This window comes from Calidris pugnax, unplaced genomic scaffold, assembly GCF_001431845.1.
Source record: "Calidris pugnax isolate Ruff unplaced genomic scaffold, ASM143184v1 scaffold103, whole genome shotgun sequence".
In the NCBI taxonomy this organism is placed as follows: Eukaryota; Metazoa; Chordata; class Aves; order Charadriiformes; family Scolopacidae; genus Calidris; species Calidris pugnax.
In genome coordinates, this window is record NW_015090990.1 from 19600745 (window position 1) to 19617553 (window position 16809).

At 39.3% G+C, this 16809-nt stretch overlaps 1 protein-coding gene across 12 annotated transcripts in view; it reads right to left on the reverse strand.

The window, feature by feature from the left end:
* The window catches only part of MYO1B (myosin IB), a 121477-nt gene that overhangs the window by 65678 nt on the left and 38990 nt on the right, over positions 1–16809 (reverse strand). For all 12 annotated transcript variants that reach the window (XM_014954556.1, XM_014954555.1, XM_014954554.1 and 9 more), the window contains one exon: positions 14598–14713. In XM_014954556.1, coding sequence (XP_014810042.1) covers positions 14598–14713 — 116 coding nt within the window. The remainder of the gene's footprint in view (positions 1–14597; positions 14714–16809) is intronic.

The following is a 16809-nucleotide window of genomic DNA, read 5'->3' on the forward strand; positions in this document are numbered from 1 at the left end:
AAAGGTCTTTGAGGCTTTAAGTTGTAAATCATCACTACTTGCTATATATGTTCCCCCCGCCCATTGAAGCTCAGTGGAAAATTCACCATTCAGGAAAAACAACCGTAAGAGATTATTTATAGTATTAGCTCATAGTGCACAATCATTTAATCTAATTGCCCTGAGGATAAAAAGTGTACTCCCATTTTCCATAATTACAAACTGTCTCATGTTCAGCACTTTGACACACTTGAAAAGAAAAGGTTGATTAGCCTGCCACTGGAGTGAATAATATAACAGCTAAATTGATGGAGCATCAGCTCGGATAGACCTTCACAGGCAAGCAGCTGCTCTTTGACAAATGCCAATCAGGAAAAAATAAAATAAGTTTAAACACCGGGATAAAGAGCTGTGCTAAGACAGATGGAAAGCCTTTTCTCCTATTCATATTCTCCAATTTTATTTTCCTGGTGAGCAGAGAAACCTGTTTTATCAACAATACTATGTGGCTAATATACACAGCAGAAGGGTACCTCCTGCGTACGCTTCCCACTCTGTTAATTCATGTTAGCAACTGTGACGTTATTGGATGCAGAATAAAGCCCAAAGCTGTGTAAACCACCCCATTTGATTTGTAAGCAGCAGCTGTAATTTATGGAAGGGAGAGAGTGGAAGGGAGGGGGAAGAGGACAGACAAAGCCACTTTTGATTTTCAAGAGTAAAACACTTTAAAACGCAGGCTAATGGTAAGCCAGAGAGATTTATTTTCTGTTCCAGTAGACTGGGAAAATAATATACCCTCCGATGCTCATATACACGCTGCAGGTTTAGCAGAAAAATTGATTCAAGCCACTATTCTGAGGTCTGGACAACAAGAAGAAAATGTTCTTTCTGAAAATCTTGTCTTTCTTTGGATGAAGCAGATTTCAGATGGCTTCAACTTGTGCCAGGGAAGGTTTAGATTGGATATTAGGAAAAATTTCTTCACTGAGAAGGTTATCAAGCATTGGAACAGGCTGCCCAGGGAAGTGGTTGAGTCGCCATCCCTGGACATACTTAAAAGATGTGTAGATGTGGTGCTGAGGGACATGGTTTAGTGGTGGACTTGGAAGTGCTAGAATAATGGCTCGATTTGATGATCTTAAAGGTCTCTTCCAACCAAAACAATTCTAAGATTGTATGACTTTGCCTCAAAAACCTCCCTACAGAGAGGTCCAGCTAATGCTTCTTCCCAGAATACTGTGCCTGCACAATCTCACAGCTCACCACAGCACAGTCTGTCTCTGACTCTTTCCTCTCTCACAGGATGGCACGTGTTTTCCCTCCAAGAAAGCAGGAGGCCTTATCTGTTTTGATCACTTCCTTTTTACTGACTGACAGTCCAAAAAAAATGTAATTTTTTTAAAATCAACAGTGGTCTTTGCCCAGCACTGTACACAAAAGCCAAAAATGCAGCCCATGGTTTTCTATTTCAACAACATCTAAGGCATCTCTTTAGAGCTGCATTTTAGTATGATGGAAAACAAGAAACGCCTTTTACCAGGAGCTTATGACCCAGCTGTTGCATTATTTCCCTTCAACTGGTGGAAAACAGGATCTCTGAAGCTGAGGATGACAGTGCCACTTTCTAATTCAGACTACAAAATCATTTCTTCCCCTAAATCTTAGCAAACACTATCAACCCCAGGTAAGAGTGTCCACATCCTGTATTCAGCAGCTCAGTCCTATAAGCTAGCAGTGAAATATGCCCAGCAGACTGTCAGGAGAGTGACCTGGGCTCAGGTCCAAGGTTGGGTCCTCCAAAGTAATGTAATATGGCGGCAGAGAGGAGCAGCGGGTAGAGCTTTGATGCTGCAGATAACCAAGCTGACACATCAGTCTCCTTCCCTGGTAACATGTTAACCATGGAAAGCCCACTAGGGCGTACCAAATTGAACTAAGGTGGACCAGTGCCAGCTGTACACACCATAAACACCTGCAGCTGCAGGCAAACAACAGGTATAACTCGTGATTTAGTTTGCCTAACGAAGGGAATTAAAATAGTGAGCTCTGACTTGGAGCAGGTTCCTGTTATCAGCTGAAGTGACTATATGCATAAGCCAAGGCGGGGGGGAAGCAAGTATCTCCACATCCTGCGCTTTTCAGAAAAGCAGCTTGGCTTGGATTCCCCCTTGGCCAGTCCCATTCTTTGAAATTAAATCAGCCAGCTGGATGCCACGTAACTGTCACCTCCTCACCCATGGGTCTAGCATGGACAAGTAACTCCCATTTCCAAGGCACAGCATTAAGCAGACGAGTTTGTAACCCACACAGCCTCTCACCCCACAGCCCGGGCTGCGCTGCCATAGGCAGCCAACCAGCCCCTACACAATCACACAGGAGGACACAGATGGGGCTCCTACAGCAAATCAGCCTGCTGTAATGTGCACTGCAAGGATTTCAAATTTCTTGGGGGGAAAAGACACTTCTGTTTACAAAACCAGTAATTTTACTGGGCTATGATATCCTTGAAGGGAAGTACAGGAAGTATTTTCCATTGTTTTATTAGAACCATATTTAATTACATGTAGTTTATTTCCTAAGATAAATCAGCACTTGCATTCTTGATTTAATGACTGCCTAAACCAGCCAACTCCTTACACTTGGTGGTTTTACTGCAGAAGTATATGCTGAACCTTTTTGGTAGCCACATTTTGTGTCAGAAGCTCCATATTGTTCCTTGACCTGGCAGCCTGACTGCACCAACCAAGCCTGTGGCCGTCTGCAAGGGAAACAGAAATGCTGGTGGCGAGAAACTCGTGTTTCTCCATGGACCTTCTCAAGCTTTGCAGCCCCTGAGGTCAGGCTTGTAAAATTGGGATTTATCCCATTAACAAAGGCATTCCCCAGTTCAAATGGAGTAGTAAGGGGTCAGACAGCTGAACAGGACAGTAAGGAAAGACAGACAAACTGATTCTCCTTGCTTGGCTTCTGTCAGAATTTAAAGGACACAACATTTTTTTTAAATCCCAGTTTACTATTTCATCTACATACTAGCAGATTTGAATTGCACCTCTGAACTCTTCCATATATTTGGAAATGGAGGGCTGGGGGGACAGGGAGGAAAAGGGGACACAAGAAAAAACAATCATTCCCTTTCTGCACCAAAATATCCAGACTCTCAATATTTTACAGAAAATTGAATTAGTTTCTGTACCTAATACAGCATGTGCTTGAAAATTAGGGAAGTTTGCTGGTCAAACACACGTGTTCAGTACATGTCAGCTTTGACCAAATTTTACATAAAAGAAATCTTTTTCTGCAGAACAAGCTTTGCTTTGAGTATGCTGCTGCACCGTGTGAACAGCATGCTAAAAGTAAACTCCTCCAATAAAAAGGTAATTCATCTTGACTTAGGTGGCTAAACATAATACATATTACATCAAAATAAAACACTGAGAAACAACTATTCCTCATTCTTAAAACACTGATCATGGCTAAAGACAGGTCCTTACAATTATCCACAGCTATTTCAGAAAAAAATAGGCCCAGAGTACAGGTGAAGTGAAATACTTTGAAGACAATAATCCTATTAGAGGAACAATGATAACTGTAACTTGGCTTTTCCTGTACGGATGCGAGTATACTGTTAGTCGCTTTTTTTCTTTTTTAATTTATTTTTTAAATAGGATGTATCTTTGGGCTTTATAGTTTGAGTTTGTCAAAATCAGTGGCAGAGCAGAAGATACTCCATGTAAAAATGCCAGAGGCTTCTTGATCTCACAAATGGAAGCACAGTAGGACTCTATAATAGGGCTGTACTGCTTGCAAGGTTTTCCAGAGGCAGAGGAGAGGGGTGTGCTGCTCTTACGACTTCACACAGGAAAGTGTTTAGCAGACAGGCAGTGTTCCACAGTGCTGCCTCAAAAAATATACTCCTGCTTAGCAAAAAGAGAACCCGAATTTTATTTGCAGCTTTAAGAAGCACCATCCAGAAGTCAGAAATTTCCTCCTGATACTGGAAGGGCAGAGATATTCCAAGTCAAGTTCTGAATTCCACAATAAGCATGCTCGTGCAGGAACTTCCCTCACTGAAAATAATTTTATTGCAAAAATAAAAACACTATATTAGACAAGCTTGCTCTACTCTGCTAACTGAAGAATGATAAGTAAACTTATTCCTTTATTCTAAAGTAGTTAAAGGTGTTCCAGTACTCAGGGGAAGATGAACAGTGAAGTGAGGTGCTTGGCTTTCAAAGCTCTCATCTCACAAAGACAACAGCATACTCTAGCACACTAAACTCCAATATGCTGCACATACCTAGGACTGTCTCACATAAAAAGATGCACGTTGGAGTGACTTCATAGCTCTGCCTGGTGAGATGGGTAAAGAAACATCAGCCATGTGTTAATGCAATAGACTGCACTGGAAGGCAACACCATTTGCCATCAGAAAAAATGCCAAGCACTCTACCAAATTCTTATTACAATATTGGAGAAATCAGACTATTATCACATCCTCACAGCTGTTTGTAAGCTGAAATAAGTTGCTATTCATCAGATTTGAAATCTAGGCTCTGTAGCACAAAAGCTAGCATGCACCTGCCCACAAGTTCATCAGAGACAACAGTGACAAAACCGCAAATAAAAGTAATTCAGTTATCCAGAAATCATCTGATGGGCAACGTCAACATTACGTAATTACACAGGTATGTTGGTACTTGGAGGAGTTACTGAATTTTTTAATTTTGCATGTAATTATTAAGTACCCTTAACAGACCAAGTAGTTTGTTAGGAAGTTAAAAAGCCTTACGCAACTTCTTTCTGGCCTCCCAGCTCTCTTTTCTAAATGAAGTATCACTCATGAATCCCTGGATGAAGTAGGCACTAAAGCTTATCTGAGCTTCTGAGAGCTTGTTAGCTCAGGTAGAACATCAAGCTAATGAGCTTATTCAGTCTAAAACATGGCATTTGCTCAAATTTGTGCGTGGGATGACTGGTCAAAGCAAGAAATGAAAAGCCTTTTCCAAATTGCTCAAACACCAGGCTTCAGTCCAGCCCACAGGGACTATTTCCAGGGACAATATGTTTCAACAACCCTGTCCTTGGTTGGTCTGCTGATGCTCAAGGAGGATGTCAACTGCACACATCTTTTTTGTCCTGTGGATACATCATCTCTAAGAATTGTCTTGGAGCAATTACTACCTGACAGTTCGAACTCCACAAGATTTAGCAACTAAAAATCATCTCTGCAGTATTTAAGAGGATGTATACAAGAAAAATGCAGATTTGAACTAATTTACTGAAATGACCACAATTAAGCTGTCTCTGTAGTTCAGACCTTTGTTTGTAAACCCCAGTCCCAACTCTCTTATCTATTCAAAACATAAGTAGAAGATTATTCAGTGTGCTAGACAGTAAATATTAAGACTGTGTATTTCCTGATTCATAACATGAAAAAGTTTATCTTTAATAACCCAAACTATATTAACCATAATGTACCCAGAGTTGAAGAAATTGGAGTCTTTTGCATAAAGCCACCAATAAAAAGAGATTGAATGGAAAACATTCTGCCTCTAAAGGTGATACAAAAGCCGGAATTTTACTGAAGTTTCTTTAAGGCTTTAAACATTAGCCTTGTTTACACTGTCTCCAAAACCACGACAAAGGCTCCTAGGACAGCAGATGGGCATTTTCTGGTGTGTTATAAATTGCTAAAAAAAAAAAAAAAAAAAAGAAAAAAGAGAGCAAGCAACTGACTGTTATGTTTTCCATCGGAAAAGAACTGCCAAAGATTTTGAGTGTCTTTGTCTTCGTAACTACTCCATTCCAAAATGCTTCAAGCACTGGAGAGGTGCCGGTTATTTATAGGGTATGAGAGAACACAAAAAATGTCTGGCCCCTTTAAGGCCCCTTAAGTGTAATAAATAATAAAAAAAAAAAAAAAAAGAAAGAAAAAAGAGGGAAAAAAAAAAGACAACCATTAAACACAATGAGACACTTCCAATGAAAGGACGACAGCTGTTCTTAATTGCAATTTGAAATCCCAGATCTTAAGAGAGTATCATGCTGCCAATTCAGGAAAGGCATAATGAAAATTCTGGTCTATGCACACACAATGCATAAAATGCAATTTGTTTCACTTCTGACAGAGCCTCTACCTTCCTTCCCTTCAGTCTGCATTTAAGAATTGACATAGTAGTGTCTCCTTTGAAGTACTTCTCATTCTTTTCAGTGTGCAAAAAGTCCCCAAATTCTAATGATAAGAAAAATGAAGCTATCATATCCTTTTTTAAATATCAAGTTACATTTAAAGCCACATGAAGTGTTCAAAAATGCTTCTTTTATTTCCAGGTCGCACCACAACATCAGTCAATTTTCTAATCAGAAGAACTTCATTTTATTAAGCAGCAAAAAGAAAAGGCTAGCCTTAGTTCTAGCCTAGGCGTACAAATCAGGAGCCAGAAGCAGAACTATTTGAAATGTTGAGAAGAGACAAAGGGCAGTTGTGTGTTGACAAATGTGGAGAACTGCATTACAAAACTGAAAACTGCAGGTCCTTTCCTTTATTAAGTGCCTGCTTCATTCACAAAATTCAGCATACTGAATGGATTCCCAAGCCGTTTGTGTGAATTGGAGATTCTACTTTACGTGAAAATGCAAATTAATTTAAAAAAAAAATCTCAGCATTTTATATTCTAAAAATATCAACGGCATAATATGAATGCTAGCCAGAATGTTTGAGTTCCAGGAAAATGAGAGAAATGGGATCTGGCATAAAAGTTACCATTAGTTTAGACTACTGAAGCATTAACACACATCTCCAACTATTCAACAAGTGTTAAACATTCGTTTCACTTTTTAAAAAATTATCTTTGCTCTAACAATCTAGTCAACTCCTAAACTTTTCTTTTGCTTACAAATAAACATCGAGTATAACAAATGCACTCACATGCAAAAAAAAAGGAGAGAGAGAGATCATCACAGATAACTGAAAACATTTGAGACTATCCCTGACATGACTGAAGTCAAATGTGAAAGTATGCTGTGTACAGAGGTACAAGTAAATATTTGAAAACAGTTCTGAAAACAAAGTTATTTTGTTGAGGCTCTAAGCCAGCAGTTAATTCATGAAAGACGCCCCAAGATTATTTTCCTTCATACACCATGACAACAATTATAGAGTTACAGAAGCATCTGGAACAGATCTTGAGTTAAGTGTTTCCCTTACAAACCCACTATCTTTTAAAGGTACCTAATTGCATTGCTTGCAAGCTTCTTAAAAAGGTCCACTGGACACATCAGTGTTGGTTAGGACCACACACGGGTTTCCAAATCAGAAACTGATAGTTGAGCAGGCTCTACCAGAGCCAGGTAGGTCCTGCCCTCTGGCAGCAGGATGTCAGGAACTGTGAATGACAGCACTGCCAACTGATACGCTATGGAGACCGAAATAATTCATGAGCCAGTGGTTCTGGTGCTTTTCAATAATTTTGTCAAGGCAGCATATGCTGCTGTAGCTTCTGAGAGACAGAGAGATGCTGGAGGGCAAGACTAGAGGCAGGTCCTCTCTGCCTCCCGGGGTATTTTGGGAGACAGTTTTGTCTTGATGCTTTTTATATCCCCTATAGTCTATATATACACTCCTTCCTAGCCTAGGGAGTGTTTAAATGCCACAACAGCACAAAAATCCACCTGGACTCCACACTGCCAGGCTCTCTGATGTCTGGGAGAGTCTATGCGCAGGCAGCTGTGGCAGCTCCACCCCACCTGTGCTGCGGCTCTGCGGCTACACACAGCATCATATGTTTTCATGTTAGAAATCCTGTCCCCTAGGCACTTACAGAAAAATGACAGTGCCAGTGCCATACAAAAAGAACTTAAAGGGCCTTTTCATTTCTTAATTTAGGCAGTGCTACTTACAGGACCGATAGAAAGGCTCATTCCAGTGAACTTTGGAATCCAGTCTAAATGTCACTCAACTAAAAAAATTAATATAAAGCCCAAGATTCATCTATACACTGCTTTTCCAGGCTGATTATACTTTCTGGGTGTCGGGTGCATTTTTTGAGCCTCCTCACAACCACACGCCCTGCTATAAATCAATTCCTGTATTATTACACATTATTACAAAATTTCATGCAATCTGACACCGGCAGCAAACAAGCAACTACTGTTCTTGTCAATAACACTACATTCACCTCTGAAGCAGTGGGGTGACATGGCTGCATTATGTGCTACCCAAACCAACTAAAATAGCCCTGCTCAAGTTTCAGGAAAAAGCTAAATTTATTGTTGCAAGAGAGAGAAACCTTGCTTTATGCTCTAAGCCTTCAAGTTCACAAATCACTTCCAAAATGCTCTTTGGAGAACCAGATGGCCATTTCAATATGGCCACATCACAACTGCCTTCCACACAACTCTGTTTTCTCAGAAGGACTTCTGAAGTCTCCTACCAAGTGTAAAATTTAGTAAACTGAGTACCCCATGCCAGCAGCCTGCAATAGAAGAGGCTGTTCTCAGGCATGAAGTCCTTCTGACTCTTGAAGCAAGTGTGATGCTTCATCCCCTTTTCATCTCTTGGCTTGAGAAATTTACATTAATGGATACACCATATCCAGTACTGCCTCACTTATAGAGGTTAAGAAAGTAATAAGCCTGACCCCTTCTAAAATAAAACTTCAATATTCTCTGTAGGTTGGGTGCTTTCCCCCCACTTCTTCTTTCAACTCATTCCTAGCATGGGTCTAACAATAAGGTACTGGCATAATTGCTGCCTATGATTTCTGTACGCCACAGATGTTCCCTCCCTGCCCAGTGGATAATTTTGCCAACTAACCTCTGAAGTGACTTGACTGAAAGGGAAGATGTCTTCTGAAAGAGGCACTCTGCTGAGCCACATGAATGAGTTCAAAGACTGAGTCTCTGGAGAAGTTGGGAATCATTAGGAATAAGAAAAAAGTGCTGTAAAAAGAGGATACTGCAAGGGGAATAAAACTATACGGGGCATTTAAAAACAAACAAGCAAACAAACGAACAAACAACAACAACAAAAAAAACTAAAAAAAAAACCTCAACAAAACAAGCACCCCAAAAATGAAAGCAAATGAAGATGAGAAACTGAACTGAAATAAACTGAAAAGGAAATGCTAAAATAAACATGAAGGGGCAATGAAGGACACTAAACTATGGCACAGGCTCCCACCCCACCATCTCCTTCTTCAACAAATAAAGATAGCTACATTGTATCTTAAAGCTTTGCTACCTCTGGGAGAAAGCTGAAATTTACATATAGGCAAAACCTATCATTCACAGCTGCCCTTCAGACAAAAATATTTGCTTTAAATCAAGGAGGAAAAAGAGTTACTGTAACCTTGGTGTTTCCAAAGACATGCAATCCTGGAATACCAGCAAAAAAAAAAAAAAAAGCCAGAAGCAAAAATATAGCTTCTGTACTCACTGCTTCCATTGGCTCAAAACTTGAAAAGGAAACAGCAAATTTTATCTACTGTCAGAGAAATTGCAAATACTCACAGGATAATGGTTTGTCCCAATAATTATTAATATGATGATCATTGAAATTGGAAACATTAATAAGTTCTTCATACTTGCATTTTAATAGCTTTCAGGTTGATATCTTTTTGCTTGTATCCTGTATAAAAGCAAGCTAATTTTCAGGAGTTGCCTGCAAGAGTTTAAGTCTCTCTATAATTTGAAAGCTTTTAATGCAAAACTATTGTCTCTTCAGAAACATTTAACGTAAAAGAACTAATAACAAGTAAATAAAATAAACAGCAAAATTGCCTAAGTGGAATGTAATAGATGTCTGATAAAAGTCTTCTCCAGATAATTTTTCTGCTCTCCCAGTTATTCACCATAAATATGTCAGTGCATAGCTTAAAAAAAAATATGCATGTTGACTCTGAACTCCTGTTTGCTTGTAGCTTGTTGTTAGGAGTACAGTTGTCTCTTTCTGTTTTGTCCCTTAAGTTAATCTGTGATTCTTCTAAAGTGAGCAGGTAAGGCTTTTCAGACCATGAAGGGGAGCAAAAAGCCACATGCCATACTACCTCCCAGAGAGCTGCTAGTAGCCAGGAGCTGACATTAAGATAGAAAATGCAAGAAAGCACCTCCTCTGCAGTCCCTTAAAGCAAATCTGTTACTGGTAGGCAAGTGAAACAGCATGATGCTTACAAATAAATGATATGATAAACTATTTATTTCCTATTGCGTTCACTTTGAAGATGCCAGAAGATGCCTTTTTCACTTGTTAAAGTCAATGTAAATTAGCAAGACAGACAGCTTGGTTCTCTCTCATGTCTGGGTTACCCACAAGGTAAGTAAAACAGCAATTACATCAATTTAAATAGTAATTACATCAACTAAAAGAGCAGAACAGAAGGGTAAGGACTGCACAAATCAAGCAGCAAACTGTTTGAACACTGAAATGTCATACTCTGCCCTGTCAAGGCAGAGGCAAGTTTGATCCTGCCTTGCAGATAAGGACAAAACCAGCAAGATTAACAGAACATTCAAAAAATCCGAAACAAAACAAAACAATTAAAAAGCTTGGTAAACTTCCCATTACAGCTATGCAAATAGCCACAGACTATGAAAACAAGCATTCAGGAGACCTAGAAAAGTAACACTTTATTACATGTTGCCACAACAACAGTAGTGTATTAAGAGAGGAAAGGACTATTAAAATAAAATCTCTTTGATCAAATTTTATCAGGTACAACACTATCCAAAATCACCTGACCAGAAACTTTCACTCAGAAATTCAGTTTGGCTGCCCATTTAAAACATGTCCGTGACTTCACTCTATAGTTTCCACAGAACATTTAAAAAAACAAAAAAACAAACAAACAACCCCCACCCAAAGCCTGCAATTAAGTATTAACTAGCGTCACTGAAAGCGTCAGTCACTCTCGCAGGTGCTCTTGAGGACACATAGAGCACATGACCAGGTGTTCACTCCCTCCTCTTTCAGATTAGGGCTAAGAAAACATGGGAATAGATTTTCACTCACATGGGTGTATGTTTCCTTCAATGACCATATATGGAAAAAAAATCTCTAGGTATGGATTTCCTTGATATCACCATACACTGCTTTCTCTTTTTCCTTCATTTTTCATTTGCTCACCAAGCCTGCTATTGTACTGGGATTGGTGGCATTCTCAAGCATATCTCTCCTCACACACCAATCCATCGCATCCAAATGCTTGTACATACCTCAGGCATAGACAGAAGATCATACAAAACTACTGGAAAATAAACAAAACATGATTCAGATTCCTTGTTTTCCAGGAGCTCCGAGAATGTCCCACAGCAGTATCCTCCAGAGACGCTGATGCTTAAAACCTGTGATTCTCAAACCTGAAGGTTCTCTCCAAAATGCCAGACCTTGGAGAACATGAGCTACCATATTAACAGGTGACAGCATGTTTCTTTCTGACAGAAGAGTTTTGGTGCCATACAGACTTGGTTTCTATAGGAATCTCAAACAAAATCACTGCTAGAATTTTTTTGCAATAAATTCTCTGCATGTTTCTTGCTAGGACTAGTAACAAAATTAGACTATTTGTATAAAGGAGATGCTGAAATAAGAAACACACTACATATCACTTTATTTCTAGACATACTTTCTAGGTCATAGGCATTAGTTTGCTTGTAAATGTTCAAGAGGTTTTTTTGTTTTGCTCAGGTCTATGCAATAGGAATCAAAAGACTTTACCCAAAACACACTGAAATGGTGCAGTGGGCTTACCCACAATCAATTTTTCTGAAAAGGCTGTTGCTCTCTGGAGATTTAAACATCGAAGAAAAATAAGTACAAACATCTCCACAAATCAGGGGGGGAGTGGGGTTTAGCCCCACATCAGAAGAAATACCACAAACTGCAATTTGTCTCACAGCATCTCTTCATTAAAGTTCCTGAGCAGCTAAAAAACCTGCACCTTGAAGATTTTGAGGTCTCTGTGGAAATGTAGCAACCTCCCTAGATATGCCTGAACCCTGATTTTAACAGTGGTCTCTTAATCCCAAGATCAGTCAACATTAGCATTAGTTGCAAACTCCAAGGCTGCAATGATGCCATCTCTGTCCCAAATCCAGTTCTTGGCCTGTAGTGACCAGCATGGTAAGAAAGCATCCCATTGGTGATCAATCTAGGCTGAGTTGCAGCAGGACCATATAGTCACCCTGGAAGTTCACCTCACAGTCTCTTAACCAGCATTCAGGTACCAGTTCCATGTCCACAGAGTGAGCAAGGGGACTGGCATCAACCCTCAGGCTACAGCACAAGGCACTACATATTAAAGGGGATGAAAAGTTGTTCAGGCTTCTCATTGATGGCGTAAGGCAGCCTGCATAGCCCTCATTTTAGACACCTACAATATTTTAAAAGTATGTTTTAAAGACATTGAGAAGTTTACCAACTTTAACAGAGACAAAACTGACTCTTGATTCTGTGGTTCTCATAAGCATCAACAGTCAGGTGGGAAGCGAAGCAAGGTCATCATAAAGTAAGATCATTTTATATTTCTACAGTTTGAAAAGAAAACACTGTATCTGTAAAAAAAACAAAACCAAACCAAAACAAATCAAAAAAAAAAAACAAACACAAAAAATAAAACCATAACAAAGATTATTTTGTAATCCTGAGTTCTTAAAGATACATTGTAGCAGGTGTCAAAGGACAAAGTTTTCATGCAGAACCAATATCAAATAAAGCAGATTTGTGGAAAGATCATGTGTGTCCAAGACAAAGTAGTCTTACACTTTTCATGACTTGGCATTCTATCCAAACTTGCAAGGAAATTTATTAATATCAAACAGTTGAAATGTCCTGACATAAGTTAAAATTCAACATTTTCTCACTTCGAACTACTGCTTTTAAAGTGGATTTCCAGTATTTGGACTCCAGAAGTTCTTGCTCTGAGACAGCAGCCTGACCATGCAATTATTGTATTAGTGTTGAATGATGTTTATGAAATATTTTTCTACCAAGTAAAGACTCTCATAATACACACAAGAATGACTGTTGACCATTTCTATTCTGGAAAAACATCTCTCAAGAAGGAAAAATGTGGATGTCAATATATTACTATGTACTTGATTCAACGTATAATCAAGCACATAGTTCTGACTTTCAGAATGTCAAACTGTAACTCCCAGATTTTATTTTTAAAATCCTCCATCATATGACAGCAAATTTTATGCAGCTGAACAAAGTTAGCAGAGCAGAAAGTTCTTTTAGCAAGCACCTGTGTTAATTTAGCAAGCAATTGTGCTTGCTAAACAAAAAATGTGAAGAAAGAAGACCTGGACATAGCCAGAGTTTAGATCCAGGAGAGCCAGGAAGTACCAGGAGCTTATTTGATCTGATTAATTGGCTGTTTGCAGTTTAGATAATATATCTGGACTCCACAGATAAAGTGTGAGGGCAAAAATTAATCAGAATAAAATAAATTCCAGAACACTTTCCATACATAAGTTCTTTTTAAAACAAAAACAAACACTGAAGGAAGATACATAAATTTACGGCCATGTTTTGACAGTCTTCTGATCACTGATCACTCAAGTCAGTCTCCTAAATATGAGACCACAAAGTCAGGTGGCAAATTCACAACACACTGGAAACACTTCTCTATCCCAGCATCATGCAGAGAAGAGGAATAGCTGGCTTTAAGCTCACCACTATGATGTCTAACAAGATAAAACAATTACCACAACATACAGACCCTGAAGACAAGATACCTCATTTTCAGCCATATTACCTACACCTGTGATCAAAGTCTTGTCCTATTATGGACAGGGCTTAACCATGTTCTCTTACCCTCAACAATGCTCACCAGGCTCAAATAATGCAGGTCCTGTCAGTTCTCTATAACCACAAGGCAAGGCCTTTGAGTTCTTTACTATATGTACCTTTGTAGAGGAAGTACACAAGGTGAACGAAAGTCAGAATGAGAGTTTATACCTACTTCCCAGGCTTCTATTCCTAAATTCAGACTTAAAATTTACGTCACGTGCAAGCCATATTTAGCAATATTATATGTCTGCATACATACCATATATTTTAGCCTTAAAATTTACATTATGGTACCCTTTCAGAAAGCGCTCATTTGCCCCCAGCACAGAGGAGACCAAGCTTTTATTCTCCTACAGACGATTCAGACATATCCAATATGGTTCTGCATTTGCCATGGGGTTTTTTCACTTTTTTGCTTGTGTAAAGAGAAATTAAGAGTTTCCGATATCAAAATTAACACTATATGACTCAAATGCTTTTACCACCTAGAGGCTTTGACAAGGAATCTGGACTTCAAAACAAACAGGTCTCAAAAACAGACTTACTTTACAATGCAATAATAAAGGCTACTACTAACAATTACAGGAAAATGCTCTGAAATGCACACACCAGGATCTAAATACTTGAAACAGGACGAGTAACTCATCTTGGCTTCTCTTTAAAATAAGGATGAAGTAATAAAAATTCATTTTGGAGGAGTGGCAGTGTGATTTTAGGTTTGGTTTTTTTTGCTTTAATCAACACAGACCTTTTGATGACAGCCACAGCTGGTACCATCTGTTTCAGGACAAAATGAAAACTACAACTTCTCGACAGTACTTACATGTGAGGACTGAGTTCATAAAAGTTTCGGTTTCTGTATTCTTCCACTTTCTCTGGAGTATAAATGGGAAGAGATCTGTAGGGATTTATTGATATCACCACGCTGCCAATGTATGTCTGTTGGAAGAAAACAAAAAAACACATTGTGGATTTTTCCTTTTAACATACTTTTGCCACTTACATATTATTCGCCCATTTAACACTTATGCATTAACAAAAAAAAGCCCAATTGTAGCAATGAATAAATATGTACATACACTCAAACATCTTTTAGATCTCTCTCAACAATCACTGTTGGGTACCAAGTTGCTATTTCTACATAACTTAAAGCCTCTTACGAATGTTTGTTTTTTGTTTTTTGTTTTTTGTTTTTTGTTTTTTTTTTTTACAGGAAAGCCCAATCATACAATATTTCTGTGACTAATTCAGTTAGGGGAGGGAAAGGGAAAAGGACACAGATGTTCACAAAGAACCGACTCCATCTGCACAGCAAATGTCACATGAGCTTTGCTGCAGCCCTTGTGCACTCATACAAAACCATGCAAAACCAAAGCTGGAATCAGACTGCGCTCCCTCACCTGAGGAGAAGCTTCATGCCATCTCTTCAAAGCCTTGGGCACAGAAGACCTTCACTGGGAAGAAACCTGAAGGCTAATAGCCTCTGACAAGTTTCTATCAATCAAGTGATTTACTGTCAGGATTCAAGTCATTTGAAGTCCTGCCATGGTTCCTCAGCAGACATGAAGTGTAATATTTATTTACTGATTCTAAAAATACTTGCCATTACCCTTGGAAAGCAGAATAATAGTTGTTTTACTGCATTAGGTCCCATTCACTAACAAGTTGGATAAAGACTGATACTGTACACCTGATAACCATGTCGGCACATGACACAATTAACCTGCCTTTATGAAGCCTACTGCTGGATGCCCTGCAGCTCCTCTACACCTCCTCCAGCTGCAAGGGCTGCATTCAAATACACCTGAGTGGCAAGAAATGCCACAACCCCATCCCACCCTGCCTGCAGATACTGATCAAAGACTAATTAAAACCCAAGTGTTTGATATCTCTTTCCACAACCATTAAATAAATAAATAACACCTGGTGAAACACGGTTTTCCAATAACCCAGGACTCCCTGGGAGGTATAAAGGCTGCACTCAAAAGCCACAGGTTCCTGTTATTTGGATTACACTTGCCAGTGACTACTGAAGAAAACCAATGGCTTCTACATAGATGTAAGACTTTAAATGGCCCCTTCCCCATGATACCTTAGCACCTCAGAATCACTATTTGGATTTATCCCCACAATTTTCCTAACAGGGAAGTGCTATAATATGTATTTTTAAATCGGAAAAGAGGCACAAGGAGTCCGAGTTACTCACAAACAGGTTCAACGGAGCACCGAATTAACCTCCAGAGCTGCAGTCACAAATTAACAATACTAAGTGCTGCAACCCTTCCCCATCTTTCACATCTAAAGCAATTTTCTGCTGAATACTAAACAAATTTGGTCCTAAGCAGAAAGTTAGGAGAGCAAGATTTCCCATCTTCCACAGCGTGCGTGTGCGTATGAACTTACATAGCATTTTCTGTCCTGTTTGAAGTAGAGTTGAAGAAAATAGACTGCAGTGATAAAATAAGTAGTGTGAGGCTTCCAGAGGCTCTCATAGGTCACCCTTGCAGTGTTTACTACCCAACAGGATGAAACAGAAGCAACCGCCGCTGTCAACTTGTCCTACAGCTGCTGCTAGGATGAAACACTAATTGGGCTCAAGACTTACATTTCTAAACAACACATACTTTGGAACTGGCCAGAAATGTTCTGCAAAACAGTTCCCCCTCTGCATCCGAGCCCAGAGCACACTAAATACCTCAGAAACAGGCTGGTTTCACACCAAGAGCCCATGCAGAGTGTTGTAGGGGGAGCGAGCCTGAAGGTGCCTCGCATCTTAGCAGCCAGAAAGAGAGACCGCTCCAATCTGCCTCACACTGCAACCTGGGATGGAAGAGCTCCCAAAGGCATTCAGGTACAGACTGCTGAGAAAATCCCAAGATAATTAAGATTTTTTGCCTTTTTCAAACAGATACAGTATGGGCTTATATATATATTTTCTTCACATAATAAAACAAAACAAAACAAAAAGTTCTAGTTTTGCGGTCATCCTTCCACTAAGGAGGAAAGAGTTTTCGATCTATGTCCAACCTTTTGGA